The sequence below is a fragment of the Tachysurus vachellii genome, chromosome 12 (assembly GCF_030014155.1).
Source record: "Tachysurus vachellii isolate PV-2020 chromosome 12, HZAU_Pvac_v1, whole genome shotgun sequence".
Classification (NCBI taxonomy): domain Eukaryota; kingdom Metazoa; phylum Chordata; class Actinopteri; order Siluriformes; family Bagridae; genus Tachysurus; species Tachysurus vachellii.
Genome location: NC_083471.1, coordinates 4,769,461 through 4,792,531, shown reverse-complemented (window position 1 = coordinate 4,792,531; position 23,071 = coordinate 4,769,461). Strand labels below are relative to the sequence as shown.

General features: G+C 39.4%; 1 protein-coding gene across 6 annotated transcripts; it reads left to right on the top strand.

The window, feature by feature from the left end:
* Window positions 1-3,548: 3,548 nt before the first annotated feature.
* Window positions 3,549-21,869, top strand: nek1 (NIMA-related kinase 1). Of its 6 annotated transcripts, none has more exons than XM_060883320.1 (36): window positions 3,549-3,684; window positions 5,271-5,407; window positions 5,497-5,593; window positions 6,071-6,165; window positions 7,060-7,143; window positions 7,239-7,306; window positions 7,398-7,484; window positions 7,745-7,799; window positions 8,301-8,501; window positions 9,182-9,254; window positions 9,725-9,897; window positions 10,085-10,150; window positions 10,915-10,974; window positions 11,055-11,102; window positions 11,191-11,277; window positions 11,398-11,537; window positions 11,656-11,781; window positions 11,870-11,972; window positions 12,078-12,164; window positions 12,548-12,631; window positions 12,722-12,799; window positions 12,893-12,988; window positions 13,157-13,318; window positions 13,790-13,855; window positions 13,966-14,206; window positions 14,310-14,432; window positions 15,363-15,530; window positions 15,625-16,053; window positions 16,221-16,326; window positions 16,560-16,642; window positions 16,722-16,930; window positions 18,427-18,563; window positions 19,426-19,730; window positions 19,921-20,054; window positions 20,543-20,675; window positions 21,163-21,869. In XM_060883320.1, the coding sequence occupies exons 2-36, from the start codon at window positions 5,291-5,293 to the stop codon at window positions 21,174-21,176; spliced, it is 4,335 nt and encodes a 1,444-aa protein (XP_060739303.1). In that variant the 5' UTR covers window positions 3,549-3,684; window positions 5,271-5,290; the 3' UTR covers window positions 21,177-21,869. The 6 variants fall into 6 exon arrangements, with proteins under 6 accessions (XP_060739303.1, XP_060739305.1, XP_060739306.1 ...); XM_060883322.1 differs by having other exon boundaries at window positions 3,589-3,732; window positions 11,191-11,271; XM_060883323.1 differs by having other exon boundaries at window positions 3,589-3,732; window positions 16,227-16,326.
* The last annotated feature ends 1,202 nt before the right edge of the window (window positions 21,870-23,071 follow it).

The following is a 23,071-nucleotide window of genomic DNA, read 5'->3' as shown; positions in this document are numbered from 1 at the left end:
CTCTCCCTAAGTCACTGAGAGAGAGAGAGAGAGAGAGAGAGAGAGAGAGAGAGAGAGAGAGAGAGAGAGAGAGAGAGGAAAAGAGAGGGGGGAGGGAGAGAGGGGGTGGAGGGAGAGAGAGACAGAGAGGGGGGAGAGAGATGGGGAGAGAGGGGGGGGAGAGAGAGAGAGAGAGAGAGAGAGAGAATGGGATGTAAGAGGCACTGGTCAGAACAATAAACCAGGGATGGATCCAGGTGCAGAAATAACCCCAGACCCTGTCCTGGTAATGGACACCCCTCAAATATCCCTGATCACTTCAGATCTCAATTCAAACACAACTTTCTTCCACACGATCAGGTTATGCTTTTGCGTATGTCTCTGTAAAGAAAAAGAACTAGTGATCAAGCATGCATGTAAAATGAAATCATTCATTCATTCATTCCCCTGAGTTGGAGCCACAATTTGGAAGAGTCACAATTTCTCAACTTGACTATTGTGAGTTTCCTTTTGTTCTACATCTAAAAAAAAATAGAGTTAGGTAGATTAGCTGCTCTAAATTTCCCCCTATGCAAATCCAGTGTGTGAGAATAGAGATCACATTTAGGATGTATTCCTCAGTCATGTGCAGTTCCTAGGAAAGGATCTGTTAAAGCCTTGACCAGTCATTTATCCTTATTTAGGGGTTTATACACCATGGTGTATCTGGATTACTTTAAACCAATTAGAACAAGCAACATGTGATAAGTGACACTAAACTGTAGTTCTGAACACTGAGCAGCATTTGATAATCTTTTCATAAAATGTTGCGTAAAAGTTAGCACAAGTGAAGCTGAAGTGAAATTTTCTGCTGAAATTTTGCAAAAACACTGATTCTCTTTATACACACGCGTGTATGTATGTTGATGAATGCCAAACACCTGTAAGTTACTAGGTGTGTGTGTGTGAGGCACTGCTGATTTGCATTCAGTGACTTAAAAAGTGACTGCATGAAAGTCAAAGCTTCACAGAGCTGAAATGACAAGTGAAGTACAAAAGCTTGGGGGTAGAACTGAAAGTTGTGTTGTTTTTTTCTTTTTCTTTTTGAAATCAATAATTCTTACCAAAATACATTAATTTTAGGAACTGACTGTGTACTTCCCTTAACTTCTACTTTGTACCTCATGCCTGTAATTCAGCACTCTTTAAGTCATTCCACAGGGTTTTCAATAGGATTTAGAAGCGGGATCTTATTATGGATTTGTGTTAAAAATCCACAATTCCCTCTATCTTGATTACAGTCCCAGTTCTAGAGAAAAAGAAGCACGGTTGTAGTATAATAATGCCACCACTATGCTTCACTCTGTGTATGGAATACTTCGGGTGATACACTGTTTTGTTTTTGCAGCTTCTTTCACTTTAATTGGCCAAAATGCTCCAGATCTCCTGTAGTTAATCCTTTTCAGGTCATTCTACAGGTTTGCAAATGAATTTAGATCTGGGCTCTGCCTGGGATGTTCCAACACTGAGATTTTCTTCTTGTTCTCTAATTTCTGTTTTGACTCATCATCATGCTGGAACATGAATTTTTTTTCTTTATCTTCAGCTGTCGAAAAGAGGCTTGAAGGTTTTGTGCCAAATTAGAGCTATCCATGATTCCCTCTATCTTGACTAGAGCATCAGTTCTATCTAAAATGAAGCAGGCTCATAGAATGATGCTTCCATCACCATGCTTCACTGTGGGTATGGTGATCTTTGGCTAAAGATTTTCATATATTTTATAAGTGTATGCAAAAAGTTCTATCTTTGACTCTTTAGAGCGTAACACATTTTGCCATAGGGTTCAGGCAAACTTGGACGCTTTTTCCCGAAAGGCTACGGTCTAATCACCCTACTCGTTAGCAAAGATGTGAAGAATACGAGTGATTATGGTCACATCTAGGGAGTGAGCACTACTTCACAGATATTTCTGCCAGCTCCTTTAATGATCCTGTAGGTCTCTTAGCAGCCATTTTGATAAGATTTCTTCTTGTCCTTTTGTCAGTTTTGCAGGGACGATCTGTTGCAAGGGCTCTGGTGCCCCATTTTCTCCTCTTGTTACTGATGGTCTTCACCTTGTTCCAATGTACATCTAATGGTTTGGAAATTATTGTGTACCCCACTCCAGATACATTTCAACACTGCAATCCTGTATATACTTTGTAAGCGCTTTGGCTTCAGCGTTCACGTGAAATGAAGCAGATGCCAAGAAAATCCAACTGAAACAGTTGATTTTATTTGGGTTTAAACAGCATCACTTTATGGATGAGAGGCAAATTAACACGAGTCTGAATATGATTGGTTCATTGGCCCAATAGAAGTTTTGTTTTCCTCTTGAATTATTTTGTTTGGACTATCACACAATAGCCCTTGAACGTGTGTAAACTTTTTTAAGTCTACTTTATCAGCAGTATTAAGGAGCGTAACATGTTTTGTGTTTTGTCCAGTAGCGTCTCAGAGCTCAGAGGAAGTCCAAGGTCATTAGGTATAAAAGAAAGTGTGTTTGAAGGATCTTATCAGTCATATTTCTGATCAGAAATACAGACATGCGTTTAAAAATCAATTCAGTCTTCAAACCAACCAAACTCTTGTTGGTCAGTTAAAAAAACACAAAAAGAAAGAAAGGTCTTCCTTAACCATGTATTTATAGTACTTGGGCGCCACCTGCTGATAGGTTGGATAGTATTACAGTTATTTTATTTGTTTCCAAGAAAACAAGACATTTCTCAGTACACAAGAATGTGGTGGTTGCATTAAAGAACCAAAGAGATTCAGCTTTAGGATCTGTTTAGATTACTTTATTGATTTAACCTTAAATCTTGTATTTGATTTATTATTTTTCTATTAATTATCCTCCTATTCTTTACTTAATGGCATCTATTTTAAGTGGTTCACATTTTTGTTTGTTTGTTTTCATTACATTTATATTTAGCATAAGCCTTTATTCAGACTGACTTAGCAATGTGTCTTGTTTTCCTCATCAACAACACACCATGCTCATGTTTGTTGGGATAAAACTTGCTGTGATGATTTCAGGGGTTTCATTAAATTCAGGTCTTCTTTATCAGGACAGGTTTTGATCAGTGAGAACTAATAAAATAAAAGGGAAAATTGGTGAAAAACCTCCTAATGTTATCTCCCTGACCTTCATTTTTCAACTCATTGTTTACAGTTCATGCTTGTGCCCCATCGTGTGATCTGATTGGTTAAGAGACTGAAAGCCGGCCAAGAGAAAAAAAATTGGCTCCGACCCCAGGATCCGCGGAGGCATGCACGATATAGCTTATAAAGCAGGAAGTACGTCCACAAACAAACCGGAAGTCAAACCGGCAGTCAATCCAAACGAGTTTTCCCAACGTTTTTTCTTACAGGTCATTTTTACAAGTAATAATAATAATAATAATAATAACAACAACAAACCGACTACTGCACCATTATCTTTAATAATACTAAAGATATATACATTGGAAGGCTATATATACATACATATCTGTGTATATATATATCTGTATCTGTGATTTACTCCTGCAGCATCCTTAACCAGTGACGGTTGCTAGGAGACGTTTGTATCAAACACGGACACACGAACTCGTTGCGGTTTAAGATAAACAGACATGCTGACGGACCAATCACAGAGCAGGACAACAGATATCAACCAATGAAATATCAGCGTCACGTTAGGACGCTGTAAGTATAAAGGCTTTGATGCAGCTGGACTTGTCCACGTTAAAGGAGGTAACAAAAAAATTGTTAATCGGATTCAAACACTTGTCTGTTGAAGATTACTGTACTTTGAACAAAGTACTTACTGTGTACTTTGAAAAAAATGTTGTATTTATTTATTTGTTTTTTGCGAAACTGTTTCCATAGTACCGCTGGCTAGCTAGTTAGATGAGTGTTTGCTAATTTAGCTGATTGGAAGCTCCTGTTTGTGTGTTCTAATATATATTTAGGTAGAAATAACTACCTAAAAACGACCTATTAACTAACAAATCTAAAGGTTATGTATGATATATCTGTATATAATCTCGAGAGCGATAGTGTTGCTCCTGTCAGCCTCAAAATATCCTCCTTTATATAGCAGACTTTCAGATACAACGGATATTTATTAAGGATATTAATTGAGTTAAAGTTAAAAACGGCTATTTTTTTCTTGACACTTAAGCATTTAGCATGAAAAACAGAAGATATTTAATTGTTTACTGCTGTAAATTCTGGTTGAGGTTGGAAGTTGTAATTAATTAATTAGTTAATTAATTAATATTCATGAGTGTAAACTCGCTTTAGGGGGGCCAAAACTTTTTCAAAGGGCACCAGAAGGCTATACAAATATCTGTATATAGACAAATGCATCCAAAATCAGGTACAGTATTTACAGCTAAATTGGGTAAACAGTGTGGAAACTGTATACATGTTTGTCTCTCCTGTTAATTGGACAAAAGAACATAATCATAAATGTAATGGTCATTTTTAGTACTTGGTTGTATATCCACTTTAGATATGGATTCTTGAATATTATCCACGCTTCACTTGCCTCCTTCCATCATCCAGCCGCTTCAGTTTCTCCTGCACTGAATATTTAATAGCTCTGTTAATGCCCGTGATTTTTAAACATGATTCATTATTCAGCAAATCTCAAGATATGAAATTCCCTTTAAGTTTAACGCAACAGTCTCTTGATCTACACTACGATAAGGCGCTTGTATTGTTGTTTCCCGCTTTTCTAATCTCAGTATTTTATGTGTAGCATCATCATCAGTCCATGATATTTGACCACCATTTTTCTGTGTCATGTCGTTTTGTGGAAATGTTCGGGGTTGTTTTTTTTTTTTCCATAACAATATTTGGTTGTTGTTTTTATAAATTCTTCCAACTTTACCTGACTTGTTATTGTAATCCTGTTGTAAATGGTTCTGTTGGCATTTCCACTTTAGCTCTATGTGGACTTGCTGAAGAGACGTGAATGAAGCTGGGTTTGTGTAAAAGCACCATAAATTACAACACTTCCTACAGATTACTCTTCAGTAAGAGCTTTATGCTGGTAGTGGATCTGGAGCCTGTCCCAGGAACACCAGGCTGAGGTGGATCCTTCACAAGGCATCGTTTAGACACACATTCACATACACTTGGGGCAATTTAGCAAAGCCAGTGAACTTCCTCACATTTTTTAGGAAGTATGAATGAACATGATGGAAACCAGGAACTTGGTGCGAATGAGGAATCATAGTTTGAATAGTATGATTTATTTATTTTTTTCTCTGTCTCTTTTACAGCATGACCAATCGAGCCAGTCATGGATAAATATGAGAAGGTGAAGAAGATCGGGGAGGGCTCGTTTGGGAAGGCCATCCTGGTGAGGTCCAGAGAGGATGGTCACCAGTATGTCATCAAGGAGATCGGCATCTCCAAGGTGAGCTGCTCACAACCTTTTGGAAACTTTGAATGTTAAAACACACACACACGCGCATGCACTGATACCTTTTATTTCACACTTTACAGATGTCTAATAAAGAGAGACAGGAGTCACGCAAAGAAGTGGCCGTGTTGGCTAACATGAGTCATCCCAACATTGTCCAGTACAAGGAGTCATTTGAAGGTAAAATTCTTTCATGTTTTTTAATTAAATCACGTTTCACTGCAACTCTTGAACCATGTATTTATATCATGCTAAGTAACTGAACCACACAGCTCTGAGGTGAAGATGCAGGACATGCTGTGTGTGATGATGTGTACTGAGCAGTCATTTCTTACTCTTAGTGCAGAGCTGAGCTTGATTTAGACTGAAATGGAAAACAAACATTTGGTTTGTTAAAGAACAAATTGCTCTGTTTTTCCTCACTGATTCTCAGGTCTTATATCGATGTACCCTGTCATAAGACTCAGGCAATAAGAATTGTTAGTCATTTCAGCACTCAGCTCGAGCGCTGGAGGAAGCTGCAAGTCTCTGAATTGAGTTACAGAGCGTATCTGCATGAACTAATGGCTCAAGAGAGAACGTGAGAAAGCGTGAAAGTGCATCGATGCGGCACTCAGCAGGCGTCATCTCGATTCTCTTTTGTTTTCTGTTCCACAGAGAGCGGCTGCTTGTATATAGTGATGGATTACTGTGAAGGAGGCGACCTGTTTAAGAAGATCAATAGTCAGAAAGGACCTTTCCCTGAGGAACAGGTTAATGGAGAGTCTGTGTGTGTCTGTGTGTGTCTGTGTGTGTCTGTGTGTGTCTGTGTGTGTCTGTGTGTGTCTGTGTGTGTCTGTGTGTGTCTGTGTGTGCGGTTTGTTCTGCCTTTCAATAGCTATTGACTTTTACAGATTTGAGCTTAACCAGTGCTGGCGCTATATTTGCAGAATCATGTGACCTACAAATTGGTATCCTAGCACCAGTCTACTCACTCTAACCTAAGAATACAGTGGTGTCAAAAAGTGTTGGCCCCCTTCTTTATTTATTTATTTATTTATTTATTTTTGCATGTTTGTTGCACTTTAATGTTTCAGATCATCAAACAAATTTGAATATTAGTCAAAGATAACAAGTAAACACAACATGAAGGTTTTAAATGAAGGTTTTGATTATAAAGGGAAAACAAAATCCAAACTTACATGGTGTGACCAAACGTGCAAAAAAAAGATCAGGAAGGGGGACAAACACACTGTATATATGAAGTACGGAACCAGATTAACAATACAAAAGATATGTTAAGAAAATCACACAAACCTTAGGGTCAGGTGATTTAACAGTGCTGATGTGTTCCCACGTACGAAGTCATGAAAAGCCGTTCCTTCTACCTGTTGCTATAGTAACACACGTTTATCAGCGGGTTGTGCAACTAGCATTCTACTTGCCGCTAAAAGGAACACGTCAATTTCAAAACTATATAAAGTAGAAATAGGAGAAAAACGTCATCATGTTGTTTCTATGGCGAGAAAAGGATGTTCGATGAAAACGAGCGCAAAATTGTGGACCTTTTAGATCCTGTACATAATACCACATGCGTTATAGTTTTAAAAAGTCTTATTTTCAGCACCTCACTCATTAGTTTTTTTCTTTTTCTCCTTCTCCTGCAGATTCTTGACTGGTTCGTGCAGATCTGTCTGGCGCTCAAACACGTACACGATCGTAAGATCCTTCACAGAGACATCAAGTCACAGGTACCAGTTAGAGTCGAGCAGTCAAATCTATTTGCATACAAATGAATCGACAGTCAATTTATTATTATACTTTCTTTTTTTTAATATATAAACAGAATATTTTCCTGACTAAGGATGGTACAGTACAGCTAGGAGACTTTGGGATCGCCAGAGTTTTAAACAGGTAAAACACCATTTATATACAGTACCAGCTTGCACAAAAGAACCTGTTGAACACAAGTTGTAATATTATGACGATTTATTTTTGTGTGCAGTACCGTGGAGTTGGCCAGGACCTGCATCGGCACACCTTACTATCTTTCCCCTGAGATCTGTGAAAATAAACCGTACAACAATAAAAGGTAGGGTTTCTTCAAATGTATGTGAAAGGTCAGCTTGATGTACACGATACACTATGATATCATAACTATCCTACGTGCTGACGGGAAAGTGCAGCCGTATACCAGGTTAAACGCTGAGGCGCATTTCATCTTTTATAAGTTATAAGTCTTTATGTTGTGCTTGATGCTTGTGTGCGTGTGTTTCCGTGCTGAATGTGCCTAATGTAAGAAAACTTTGTATTGTTTTGTTTTTTCTCTTTTCTTGTCCCTGTGTCTGCTAGTGATATTTGGGCCTTGGGATGTGTCCTGTATGAAATGTGCACACTTAAGCATGCTGTAAGTATAATACAGTCTGTGTAGCCTGGTCCTTGTCTTTGTGTAGTACTGACTGTTGAAGCTGTTGTGTTGGTAAAATTCAATACAATGGCAACCTGTAAGCTCTAAGTTAACTCTTATTACATGAATGAACTTAGAAGTATATCGTCTTTTCTTTCAGTAGCGTAGCCCGAGTAATGAAACAGACTCGCTTCAAAGTCATAACACCAAGAATTTGACTTCCTGACAAGTAAATAACTAAAGATCTAGCGAGAAGACTGCCTCTTTGAATTCCCTGCTCTTTTAGCAGAAAAAGACTTATGATATTGCTTGATCATCTGACAGCAACTGAAGTTTGTTAGATCCTGAAGTTCAAAGAAAACATCCATGATTTTTATTATATATATATATATATATATATATATATATATATATATATATATATATATATATATATATATATATATATATATATATATATATATATAATTTTTTATTTATTTATTTATTTTTTATTTGAAGTTTGAAGCCGGGAATATGAAGAATTTGGTGCTGAACATCATCAGAGGTTCATATCCCCCAGTGTCGGTGCATTACTCTCAGGACCTGCGGGCTCTCTTAGGTCTGCTTTTCAAACGCAACCCAAGGGAGAGACCCTCTGTCAGTGCCATACTGGACAAGCCATTTCTCTCCCACAGAATCCAAAAGTTTCTCTCTAAACAGGTTAGTGTTTTTTTTATTATTATTATTATTATTTATTTACATTTATTTATTTTAATTCTTTTTCCCCCCAATTTATTTTTATTGGCCTAAAAAAAAATATTATTTTATTTTTTTATACAGCTTATTAACAGAGCCATCTGAAGTTCAAATTTAAGATTTAATCAGATTTAATCAAAGTGTTCTAATGAAGTTTGTTTACTGCCTGTTCAGTACTAGAAAAGAATGGGGGGGAGGTTTCAATAAATTTTACATTTTCGAGCTCAAGAATAAACAATTAATAATTGAACGAAGGTAAATAAATTTAAGCTGTCTGTTATTTTGATTCCAGTTTTTTAACTGGACAATTACTTTTGTATATGTGGTTCATCACTACAAATTTGGAATGTAGCATTTTAATAAGCATACAAACTGTCTAATGGTGCATTGAGTTGGATTTGTTTATTAATTCAATTATTTAATCAAACATGAATGAGTAAATAAATTCATTCATGCTATTAAGGTATTAGGGGATTTCTTTATCGGTATTGTCATACAATGAGACACAAAGGTGGCTTGGATTTCTATTAAAAATTGTTACAAAAATGTGAATGAACGCAAATCACTGCGCTATATAAATGCTTTATGACGGACAGGTTGTGTTTCAATAAATATTGAATTTATGTGGGTTTGTTGTTTTTCAGCTCTTTGCTCAGGAATTCAGCCAATCTCTTTTCATTAAACAGCTCAAAATAAGTGTCGCTCAGGGAGTACCAGGTAAACACACACACATACACACACACACACACACACACACACTCCTGAATACCTATCCTGACCTTAAGTAAAAAATCCTTTTAATTGGTAGTATAAGTCAACTTATCTTTGCACCAGGCCACATTCCTCTACCCTGTTGTTGATTTTTAATTATTTATTTGTTTATTTTAGTAACCTCACACACATCCTATAACCAGTCCATCTAGGATTTTGTGCTTCTGTGTTCACAGAAATGAGAGTAAAATCAAGCGAACTCTGCATTACTCTGAGGAGATCGCATAGTTTCTAAATGCCCCAGATCCTGACCTCATCACAACATGTATTCAGCTAAAGCTCTCTTTGATTCACATGGGTCGAACATGAGCACAGCTTAAAAACAGTCGTGATCTAAATAACAGCTGCATACTTATAGAATTAACCAGCAAATCAGCTCAAAAGAATAATGTTTAATTCTCACATTTCATCCCCAGCCAAGCAGCCAGTCTCTGGTCCAGCATCTATTGCCCCTGCCAAGAAAATCACCAAACCAGCTGCCAAATACGGAGTGCCTTTAACAGCAAAGAGACCTACCGACGCAGCCAGGAAACCAGCCGACGCAGCCAGGAAACCTGTAGAGAGGAAACCTGGGGTAAAACTCAAACAGGTGTGTGTTTACCTGTATTCAATACACACTGATCCAACAGAGAATCTAACGGGGAAACCTGCTGCCAAAGTCACACGCTTTTCGCCGTGGTGTGTAGAAATATGAGCGAGCTCATACCTCAGTTGTGCGTGTGTGAGAGAGTGATGTCTCTGATCCGAGCCAGTGTCATGTTGTTGTTGTCTTTCAGGCTTCCCCTCCAGCAGCAGATCAGAGGAGAATGAGGCGAATGGAGGAGGAGAGGAGGAAGCATGAGGTACCCCAGAGAAAAGCCCCTTACTTCCAGCCCCCTATATTAGCACACAAAATATCCTCTCGCTATTCCTTTTGAACTTGCACAGTAACAGCCTGAAACTCTCCTAAACCACACGTCCAAACCTCAAGGCTGCTTTTCTTTTTTTCGTCTCAACAGTTCCGACGCGTCTCTCAGATCACTTTCTTACAGCTGTTACAGCTTTTTAGATGTGCAGGAGCCGTAGTTTTCAAACCTTTTGGCTCTATTCACTGAAAAGTGAATTCTACAGTGTATGGCTTTCAGTGCAGATTTATTTTCCAACATTTCCTTGTTATCTGTATTATTTTTCACTTAATTCTAAAAGTAGGAACTTCTATTGAACATTGCAATAATGGAGCGTAAATAAAATGTATTTATTTATTTTTTTTTGTACTAAATCCAAATGAATCACTCCCTCCAGGATTGAACAATTTCGTGATCACCAACTCCACAATATTTAGAGTAGCTTGAATTTTTTTAAAAGTTTAAAAGGAGTCGCCGCAAAAAACTCCCCCAAAACCTGGAGGGACTGAATAACAATATTTATTGACTGGTATGACATTATTTCCGTTCTTATTGAGCTTATGTTTAACCAAGTAAAATCTTTGTCGTTTCTTTCTCTTATTCTCTGACTCTACTGTCTACTCCCAAGTCCCCTATATCTGCCTCGCCTTAAATCTTGTTGCTTATTTTCCCTCCTTAAATGATCCCTAAACACTGATCTTGAACTCGTGTTCTGGTGACAGGACGGTGCGAGAAAGAAACGGATGGAGCTGATGGAGAAAGAGAGGAAACGGCGAGAGCAGGTCAGGCTTTAGTTCTGTTTTTGCTGAGACATTCGAACGGTTTATACGAGGGGATAAATCTAAAACTCGCTTTATTGTAGATGTTTCTCCTGAAGGCAGAGCAGGTGAAAAGATTTGAGAGGGAAAAGGTGATTGTGTCTCCTACTTCATTATAGTGCCTGCATTATACCAGAGTTAGGATGAATAACATTACACTGAAATATCTTTTCATATCAGCTTATTAGGATCAACCGTGCACGAGAGCAAGGCTGGAGGAATGTTTTAAGCTCCAGTGGAGGCAGTAGCCCAGAGAGGAAGGTACCTGTGAGTCTTCTGTTCTTGCTCAGTAAATAATTATTATTTTTTAAAGTGATTAGATTAGCCATGCTGTTAAATTCTGCTTATCTTTAATGTTTTGGATTTTCTTGTTTTTGGTGTTTTTAGTTTTTTGGATGTGGAGGTATGGGAGTCCCTCCGACTCCGGTACTAATCCCCTCTCATCTTCCTGGTCCTGCTCATGTCCCGCCCTCACTGCCAGGTTCGGTCCAAGGATCCAAAGCCTCCGAGGCTTGCATCCCATCAAAGTACGTAACCTAAAGGCGTTATAGATGCATGCATGAAAGAATACTTCTGAAAATGTATCATTTGCTACAATTGAAATGCTTTTTAAATATTAATACTAGTCTGTTATGTTTAATAAAGGGCCGCACAAGACCCTTGCATGCCTAACGGACACGCACGCCTCTCGGATCATCACTCTGTCAAGAGCCAGGCACGGAGGACAAGCCTCCAAAACGAGAGCGTCACTAAAAATGACCATTCCAACAGGTCTGGTTGCAATCAAATTGAACACTAATTGTTTTATGCATTATGCCGTTTTTTTTGTTTTTTTTTAAACGATGTAATGGGTGTTTAGGCTGCGAGCTCAGGTAGTAGCAGAGAGGGCCAGACATGTGGAGGAATTCCTGCAACGCAAGCAAGAAGCCCTGCTCAATAAAGTCCGTGCCGAAGGCCAGCTGGTAAGAACTCTTTCTTTCTCTTGGACTCCTTCTCTCTTTCTTTCTCTGTGTAATATTGAGGCCAAGATATTAGTGCCTTGTAGTGACCCTATATATGGCGAACAGGGGGCCCGGCAAAACCTGGCCACCATCTTTGCGAGCCGGACAAACTCATCCCGAAGCAGGAGACCCAGGGTCAACAAAGAGGAGGAGGTAGGAGGGTGGACACAACTGCAAGCTCCTCCTTAACCCCTTTTATTTGACTCATCCACCCTTCTCACCTCAGATTCATAACCCACACCGATTATTTTATATCCCAAGAGAAAAATGCACCAAGGTTCCATTTGAATGGCGCTGTTCAAACCATTTCTGAGCATCTTGTTTTATAACCTCTAAGCTCTTGGAAAGCCTCACAAGCACATGCATGGTGATTTCTTTCAGTTTTCATTGTGTCCTATTTTTTTTTTTCCTGTTGTTTTTTCCTTAATTCCTGTTCAGTTTTTTATTACGCTTTCCTCCAAGTGTGCAAACACACGGTGCAGGATCATGACAAGACATGATTTTGCGCTTATTCTGTCTGTTTGTGGAATTCGCAGGAGTACCTGTCACGGCTGAGGCAGATCAGACTACAGAACTTTAACGAGCGCCAGCAACTTAAAGCTCGTCTCAGAGGAGAGAAGGTACAAGCGTTCCACACGTTATTGGTTTGTTTATCTTTAATGTTCTTCTCTAATGTTCTGTCTGACTTCTTTTTGCTTTCTTTTACCCAGCATGACGGTGAATGTTCAGACAGTCAGGAGTCCTGTGAGGAGTTGGAGCTCAGGAGGAAAAAGATTGAAGCTCTGAAGGTCAGTGAATTCAATGACAATTTATTTATATCATTTTATTTTATTTCTTTAATTTTGTAATAACGTCCATCTGTGCATGTTTATTCGTGGCAGGCGCAGTCGAAGGCCCGTGCAGCCGTTTTGAAAGAGCAGCTAGAGAAGAAACGGAGAGAAGCTTATGAAAAAGAAAAGAAAGCATGGGAGGAGCATGTGTGTTAAATATTCAGCGTTCTCAAATAGCCGCATTCCTGTTACATTCTTTCTATAACTGCTTTCTCACTATCGACAATTGCTACTTTTCAGCTATGTCACTTTAAATACTTTTAATGTCCTACGTTCTAAACTTCCCTCGTATTTGATCTGATCCGCTTTAAACAGCTCGTCGCTCGAGGAGTGAAGGATGACCTCGGCCCATCGAAAGCAGCTGCACCTCCTCAGCCTGACCACACCCCTCAGGATGACATTACTAAAGCCACGCCCTCTTCTAGACCCACCACCCCAGCCATCTCTATGACTGCAGCCCTGAAGGATGTGGGCGTGGTCAGTCCTCACACCCAGAAAAACACTCGCACTCTTAACCATCATTTATTTACATGTTTTAGCACTACATGGATGAAAGGAAACTTTTTTGGGATTTTTAAAGTTTATAACGCATCCAGATCTTTGTCGTAATCTGGTCCTGAATATTTTAATGCAAAAGATTCTAATGTGAATTCGCACATAATTTATCTATCAACTAGACAAATCTTGGAAAAAACTAAGGCACAGAAAATCAATTAACTGCATATACGGTATGTAACTAGTGCTGATATCACCATCGACAGAACTGCTAGTCTAATCCTGGTCTCTGCTGCAGCAATATCCAACCAGTCACGATAAGGAGGCGTGTCTACTGGGCTGTCAATCATGTTGATTGTTTCTTCAGAAAGCTTTCTTTCATACTGTGGCATTTTGGTCACAATGCTGGAATCTAAATGAGTATTTTTTTTCCCTGTATTCTCCTGACTATAGACTGCATCTGGGCAGAAATCCCTAGTGAAGGAAGATCCTGCAAAACCCGAAATATCAGACGTTCAGGTAGGTAATGTGAATCTTCCTGCACAAATAAGATGCATCCAATTTTATCCAACTGTCCATTTTTTTTTCTTATTTATTTACTCATCTCTGCATTTGTGTACTGTTTTCAGAGTGAGAGAAAGGAGATTCTGCGCAGACTGAATCATAATTTAATGGCTTACCCTTCTAAAGAAGCAGACGAGCAAGAGACCACACCTCTCAGCAAACCAGGCCACGCCCCTGAACCCTGCCAGCCAGTCACAGACGAGCGACCACAAACCGGAGGCGATAGACGTAGATGGGAGGCTGGAGCGCCTCCTGTACTCTCGGTAGCACAGTATACTCTGGAGGACACGTGTAGCACTATGGCAGGTACCAACAGACCGAAGCCCAGCATTCACTGAGTATATCTGCAGACACAGGTTTGAAAACTGGGTTTCATGCCTTTTTGTTCTTTTGCTTTCTCTCATTCCAGTGTCTCAGTCGGCGTCTTTAGAAGCGTCTCCTGTCTCTGGTGACAGAAAGAAGTGGCAGCCCAGTGATGTCCCACTTGCCGTGGCTCAGCAGACTCTGGAGGACACCAGCATCACTACAGCAGGTGAGCATCTATCTGTACGTACATTTAACCGTACACAGGGCAGCCCTCTTTTATACGTCCGCATTATATTGTGGACTAACCTCAATTGTGGAAATGCTGTGCCTATTGTATATGCTTACATTGAGTCTATATATGGGGGAAAAATGTTCAGAACATAGTGTTCCTGTCTGAAGGATAGTTTATTTCTAGGCACACTGACTAGCAAAGCACCACAAGTAGAATTCTCTGATTCCGATTTGAAATAAGATAGCGGTCACTCTTGGGTCAAATAGAAGGTATATTCTGGTCAGCATTGGTTGTAACTTTTAGTATAGTTCTGTATAGTAATTTAGATAAATATATGGGTGTAGATTTAGATCACTAATGAACAAGACAATGGCACGGGAAAAATGGGAACACCAAAGAGAGTCATGTTTATGTAAACTGCTCACTCAGCAAGCATCCCATAAGAATTGCAGAATTGCCTAAACCAAGGAGTATCAATTTGCTCCATTTTGTCCAAAGAACTCTAAGGGGAAAAATTGCCCTAAGGAGTGTGTAAATGCTGCCTTAAACCAGGTAGCTACGTTCCAACTAAAACATAACATTTGTTTGCTAGCGATATTTCAATTCACTGATTTTGAGTTGATCTGTTGTATGTTTTGACAACTTGCATGCACTCAGTTTATTTATGTTATTACGTTTGTGTATTGTTTATCCATGAAGTGTGTTCTGTGTTGTGAAGTTGCATATGATCTCTAATGCTGCCGTGTAGCAACCAGGTCTTCGAAGCAAAACAAAACACTGAATAGAGCATTGAATAGAATTCTAGGGGTTGTATCTACCGACCAGAGCTTTGTATACAAATTGTCATGTTCTGCGATTGTAGCATTTGTCTATAGTGTTGATTTAACGATTTTATGTTTCTGTGTGATTGTTTTTGTGCCATAGAACAAACAACAGGTGAGGTCATTCCTATGGAAGCCTGGCAACGGGAAGGGCGGAAAGTATGGGGACAGACCCCAGTTTTACAAGTTTTAAAAATTCTTGAGGAGGCTGAACTCCAGCCACTTACCCAGTGTCTGGAAAGCAGCAACGTTTCTGACCACATGCACACCGGCAAGTATTTGATTTATATAATACTGGATCTGCAAACTTAATCTAGTTAATAAATCAAGTAATATTAGAATTGTATTTGTCTCTTTCCCTGAAGAAAGCCTTAACCCAACACTGGAGCCTTCAGATGATCCTGATGAAAATACATTGTCGTCTTGCCCTCAGCCAAGCCAAGCTGTCGGTGACCAAGACCAGGAAGAGCAAGTGTTAGTCAGTCAGGTTCAGGATCAAACTGCTGTTTACCCGAGTCAGAAAGTTGTTATCATTGAGCGGGTCCAAGGTGAGCATGCTGACTTGGGTCCAGATGAGGACCAACAAGCTACAACTGGCCGGGACCAACATCAGCACACTCCCAGTGACCAGGACCAAGATCAACACACTGCTGCCATTTATCAGTACCATGACCCTAACCCTAACCATGAACAACTATCAGTGTGTCCTAAGGCTCCATCAGTGATCAGTAGTCAAGAGCTAAAACCGGAGTCCCCAAAAAGAGAGAGTCCCCCTGATGAAAAGAGTGCTGATGGTGAGGAACTCCTGTCATGTAGATTTAATATTTATGAACAGGTTATTTGACTATAACTAAAAGAACAATGCATTTGAATCTGCTGCCAAAAAGATATTTGAAGCCATTAATAAGTCTATCTATAGATGTATGACTCTTTCTATGCATATCTGTGTTTCTGCTTTAAGAAACAGATGATGTAGAGTGTTTGGTTCTGGAGGAGGACCTTCCACAAACTTCTAAGAATCCTGCAGAAGTGATAAATGCTTGGGGACAGAAGGCTCACCAACCTGGGTGAGACCCAAATTCTCTGCAATGTGGATAATGTTTTACTGGCCATTGGAAAATACACTTAACTGCACATGATGCTTTTTTTAGCCTGCTCAGATACCAGGCTTAATCATATGATTTAAGAAAGACCTCTTTAAAGAGGCTGAACCTCATAACTGACTGCTAGTCAATGAAAGTGGATATAGAGGGTACATAATAAAATGGCTATTTATTATTTTTTTGCTCCTCTGTTTTAGACCAGAAGAGGGCAGTGCAACAACGATGGAGAATCAGAATGACACTCGGACACTAGGTCCAGAGGATGAACAGCAAGTTACAGGTTTGCTTACATACAGGGTTGCTTATATAATATCCATAAAAGCAGGTGATCTGTAACTCCACTTCTCTCCCTGTGTCAGTGCCTGGTGATGCTGCATTTGTGAAGTTGAGTTGTAGTCCAGCGCACAGGCGTGCAGTGGCACTGTCTGCCATGTCCGCCCAGTCCTCAGTGGAAGACACGTCGTCCTCGGTCGCCTCGCGCTCACGCTCTGTCTCACCTCTACGGCGCCACGAAGACGCTCTTTTGATTGGCCTCTCCACTGGCCTTTTTGATGCCAACAACCCTAAGGTAGTTTGTTTCAAAAAATTAACCTGTTCATAAAAAAAGTGTCAGTTAATTAGTCGTCTTGTGAACAATGGGACACTAGCAAGACATTTTTCTGAAAAGTGAGGACATGGATTTCTTCTGTGCTTTCATAAGCTCCTTTGATGCGTGATGTGTGTTTTTTAAGCACTGTTGTATGTGAGATTAATGCCAGTGGTTCAGCTGTGGACTCAAGTGAAGCATTATTAATCTGATTCTTCCACATCCCTGATGTGTCAACAAACCAGTAGTCTGCTCAGCACATATGCACCATGAACAAACACAGCTAGGATGAACTTTCTTTGCAAGCCTCAGGCATGCAAACCTGCTGCTACCATCACACCCAGCATTTTGGAAGCACTTACACTTGGAATTCTTTGTCTAGCGTCTTCAGACATTGTGTTGCACTGATACTTTAAAACAGAATTGTGCTCGTTACCTCTGAGTTCAGCTCTTCTTAAGAAATATCTCTAATCTCTCCTTCTTGTTTCCTCTTTGTATCGAAAGGAATACGTTCAGAGTCGTTTAAACACAATTGCACACACCATAAAAGATGGAAGATGTACCTCCTTTGGCATGGTCTCTTAAAGGCATGGTGCACAATGTTTGAAAGCCAATGTTGACATTTGAAATCACCAAAACAAACACACTCCTAACCCAAATGGGTGTCACCCGTTTTGATAGCTCCATCCTACACATACATACGTAACCCAGGCAACTTTTATGGGGGAACCTGCTGGGGCAGCTGGCCGAGGGGATATTGTTATCAATAAATGAACTCAATGAGTAATACTATGGTAATACTAATGTGTTTTTGTAGTACTGTTTGTTGTACCGTGAAAGGTTTAGCTCCGTTTCACGCAGAAGACGTTCAGTTCTCTCCAGTGCAGGAAAGCTGATCCTATATTAAAACGGTTCCTGCTTCTTGCCTTATCGTAAGACTTTTTCCGCTTTTCGTTTTTTATCCGCCACGTCAATGTTTCAATCGCTCTGCTGCATATTGACAAGACACGCCCCTTTCTGCTCATTGGCTACACGTTTGTTTTGTTTGTCGGCCCGACTCAGTTTTCTGAAGCATTTCTCAAACAACGTACACCCCACCTTTTAAGATCTTACAGTATGACGCATAGGGGTTTTAGTGCACTCAACATGTCATTCTTGGGCTGTAGCATGTGTGTGCTACTGTTAGATGCAGACAACATGCTCTTTATCAAATCTCAGTAAAATCCTCAGTTTTTGATGTCATTTTATAGGTAAGATTTGCCACTGGTTATAACCAAATTATGAAAAGGAAGCAGGAACAAGAGTTATACAATGTTCTCTTTTACAGCACCCGCAGAATTCTTTTCAAACAATATACTCCTGTCAAAAGTACAATAAAAGTACATCTAGAACACTTTGGCATGTTAACTTTCGTGTAGCTTTATTTTGTCTGCTGAATTTGTATGTTAAGTTTATTAGTGTTCTGTGTGCGGCATTAGATGCTGAGGACATGCTCTCTACCAGATCTCAATAAAATCTTAAGCGGCTGTACAGAACCTGACGGTGCCTCCACCCATGACAACAATCTGGAGATAGAGGACCTGGAGGACAAGGAGGATGAGCAGTCTGACACAGAGTAGGAAAATAACTGAACACACAATGTGTACTTGCAGGCTGAGAGAGTAAAGATCAAATCAAATTTTATTTGTCACATACACATACATACAGGGTACGATATGCAGTGAAATGCTTTATGCAACTGTCTGGTATAAGAATAAAGAATATAAAGTATTTAAAAAAAAAAAAAATAAATAAATAAAATGAGAATAAAATAAAGTATAAACTATATAAGAAAACTATATAAAAATATGAAATAAATCGTCGCTGTCGGGCGGAATCCTCGTATCTCTAAAACCGTTATTTTTCAGGAAATTAAAAAAACGCCGTACCTTATCTGCAGTGCACAGGGTTTAGTCCGCGTTGCAGTGGATTGTCTTGCGCTAAATTCCTGTCCTCAGACGAGCACCAGAACTAGCGGGGGTCAAGATTTTTTTTTTTTCTTTGAGCCCAGTGTTTTGAAGACATTTACCTCAGAAGACGTGTTGATTCGTTGCGACTCTTCTTGAGGAGAAATATGCCGCGAAGCTCTCCCGCAGAGTGAGGAAGAGGTGGACAGTTGAAGTGTCCAATGGAGTTATGAGATTTGTGCTCAAGCTATTTTCAAGACTTTAGATTGGTTAATAACTTGTAAAAATAACAGACCCACGTGGGGACTGACCAATAGCATCGATATGTGAAAAAATATGAAATTGACACAATTTGGACATACGAGGTTTCCGCCCGACAGTGACGATATGAAGAAATGATGTATATACATAAATGTGTAAGGTTTTTAAAGATTGTCCTTAAAGTGTCCAGGTGCTGTGTGGTGTGTGTGTGTATATAGATGGATTAATAATCACTAACATGAGGTTTAACGGTATTTCTTTCCATCTCAGTGCATATGAGGATGAAGATCTTCGAGAGCTCCGGGCCTCTATGGAGAGGCTGCTTCAACAGCAACGGAGTGATGACGACAACGCTGAAGATGAGGATTTAGCATCCGACAGCAGTCCTCCTGATGAAGACGAGCATGCCAGATTGAACGGTCAGAAGGAGAGTATCTTGAAGAGAGCAGCAGCTGAGGAGGAGGACTATGACAATCCTGAGAACAGTCCAGAAGAAGAGGCCAATAATGGGCATGACGCAGATGAGGATGAAGAGCAGAACAGCGAGAGCAAGCTTAACGAGGAATGGCAGTCTGGTAGGATGATGCAGAAGACCTGGATACTAAAACATCCACACACATGCAGTCCATCTGCCACTAAGATCACATCATATAAACATTTAAAAATGACGTACTGCTTAAACTCACTAACATTACCAACACTGACACATTAAGCTTTAGCTGGCTCAGTGCTCACGTTTGCTTTTTTTTTTATTTATGTGGACAGATGACAGTGAGGAGGGGGGGAGGGGTGATTTGGAGCAACAGGACAGCATATTCAGCTGTCTGGAAGAGGCGCGTTTTCATTTGGAGCAGGCTATGGGGTTCGAGGACTTCATCCAAGCCTATAACAAGATCAAGGTACGACTGTAACGGATGTTAACTCGAGTCCTTTTCACACTTGAACCAGTGTGAAACACACACTGCACATTCCTATACTCTGGGCTAAATTTCATATTTGCATATTTACAGGGTTAACAACCATGATTGGTTAAATACAGCACACAACAGTTTTAAATAAATACTTATTCTTCAAACATGGTCTTGCACAATCCTTCAATTTCTGGTTGGATATCTGTTTCAAAGCATCTAGTTGTAACATTCGAACCTTCATTTCTCACCATAACACATTCCTGTATTAATACTACAAAAGAGCTACTAATAAAAAGCAGTTCTAACTCGGTTCTGAATTACAATGTTCCTCTACATGTTCCTCCTCATGTGTACCTCTCATAGTGAACAACCTACTGTAATTGGCATGATCAACTGGGACACAACAAAGGTCATAAATAGGTTTGTACAGTGTATTTGTGTGTTTATATATAAAACAAGTTGTTTTGTTCGTCTAGGCAATCATTGAAGACGAAGACACGAGCATTGCTGTGGGCTCTAACATGGTAGAGAGCATTCTGAGACCTGAGCACCAGCACCTGTATCCTAAAATCCTCCACTTAGTGATTGCAGATGGAGCATATGAAGAAGGTGAATACACACGTTCACCAGTCACTGTGATATGAACACCATATCCTCAGAGCTTTTGAGTATAAAAACAAAGACAGCTCTATTATACCTCTACAATTCTTAGTAGAGGTCTTCTCCAAAAAAACACATTCATTTTAAATTACCCGAGACCCGATGCCGCTATTATTATACCCGACCCGTGTCCGAGGTACACGTGAAACATTTAGACCCGAACCCTCTCGGGTCGGACCTCGGGTTTTAGGATCTAAGTGGACCTGTAAAGACCTCTTAATTCTCAGTCCAATTTAATTCAAGTTCTGTATGTTTAATAACAAATATGTCGAGTATCTTGGTAAATTGGTATTGACGCATCCTTAGTAAGGTGTATATAGAAAAGTTTATGGCATATATGTAAAAATATATAAACATGACATAATCCTCCTTTAGGTCGGAGCCATCATGTTCTCAAATCACAGCTTCTCACTTTTTCTTCGGTGTCTTTCTGTAGATAATGATGAATGAGGTGATATCCTCTCACTGCCAGCTACTCAGGACAATCTGCTGGCTGTAAAGTCTTCCCATAATGCTGTTCCAGAAACGGACAGAGTGCGTGTGAAGAAAGGGATTGTGTCACTCAAGCATGACTTACATCTTACTGCCATGTCCGACATCAACAACACGAGTGTATATAAAAATCTAAATGAATATTATTTAATGAGAGATGCATTCACAGTCAAAGGGTCACAAGACAGAATTTCTCACCACACAGTATATACAAGCAGTCAAAGGTCGCAGATGTCCTTCCTGCATCAGGTTCCCTTTCACAATCACGTTTCACAGTGTGTGCACACGGTACATTTTCTCCTCTTTTTCTACTTTTTGTAGTAAGGAAAGCCTTTTCCAGAACGCATGCATAAAACTGTTCATTCCAGATGTTTCCCTGGTTACATTGTTGACAGGGCGAGCAGCCACGCATGTCGACTAATTGACGTTAAGCGTTAACACGTGCACGCATTATGCACGCCTTATTCTTTTGCACTTCTTCTGAGATGTAAACAAAGGACAGCATTGTAGGAAATTGTGTGACAGTCCAAAAAGGTGTGCGGTAAATTATCTGAAGTATAAATCTAAGTAAGTGAAGGAGAGAAATAGCATTTTAAGTAAAATGGTTGTCTATGTTGTCTTTGTATTTGGAAATAAATGCTTAAATTTTAAGATTTGATTCGTGTTTTAGGTCTCTCACTCTCTCTTTCCATCTGTCCAAACCACAACCGTTTCCAGCAAACTGTCTGATTTATAATTTCTTCCTTCATCTCCTTGTTCTCAGTTATATCTATAAATGTTCCAGCTAATTCCACCATTCAGATCCTTTTTTTTTTTCTTGACCCGGCCACAGTATGCAATTTCACAAGATCTTCTCACGACAATGATTATGCTTTATATATATATATATATATATATATATATATATATATATATATATATATATATATATATATATATATATATATAGATAGATATATAAAAATTTTATCTTAGCAAAATCTTTATGGATTTTATGTACAATGTGTTCAGGCAGAAATATTACTTTGAAGGGACACATTATTGAATAATATACACAATGTTATTTTTAAAAAAAAAAGGCTTCAGAAATGCCCAATGGGTGTGAACAGCACCATGTTGTCCATTCACATATATATATATATATATAAAAAAAATATACACACAGCCATTGGTCAGACCAGTCACAGAGACCGAGAGAGCGCAACATGCAAAATGTCTCGTACAAAACGTTCCTATGTGCTTAACAGTCCCACTCCATATTAGTCTCCCTTTGCCTTTATAATATCCTCAATGCTTCTGCACAAAACATTTAATGTGAGGATGAGAAAAGTAAGTTAGGCATTTGCAGAAAAATAGCAACTCTTACCCAGCATGTTTTTTGATAATAAGCCACTATCCGCCATTGACAAGGGATTCCAATGCAATACGAGTAAAAATGTTCTTTAGTTACAGCTCTACAGCATTGCTTTTCCGATGTGACATGACATAAGTGACGTGACATACAGCTAAGTATGGTGACCCATACTCAGAATTCGTTCTCTGCATTTAACCCATCCAAAGTGCACACACACAGTGAACACACCCGGAGCAGTGGGCAGCCATAGGGTTAGAGGGGGAGAGTGAGAGAAAGAGATTGAGAGAGAGAGAGAATGGGATGTCAAGTCAAGGTCCTTGACTTGACTTGACTTGATGTAAGAAGCACTGGGCAGAACAATAAACCAGGGATGGATCCAGGTGCAGAAATAATCCCTGACCCTGTCCTGGTGATAATTGGCATGTTCAACTGGGACACAACAAAGGTCATAAATAGGTTTGTACAGTGTGTGTTTATATATAAAACAAGTTGTTTTGTT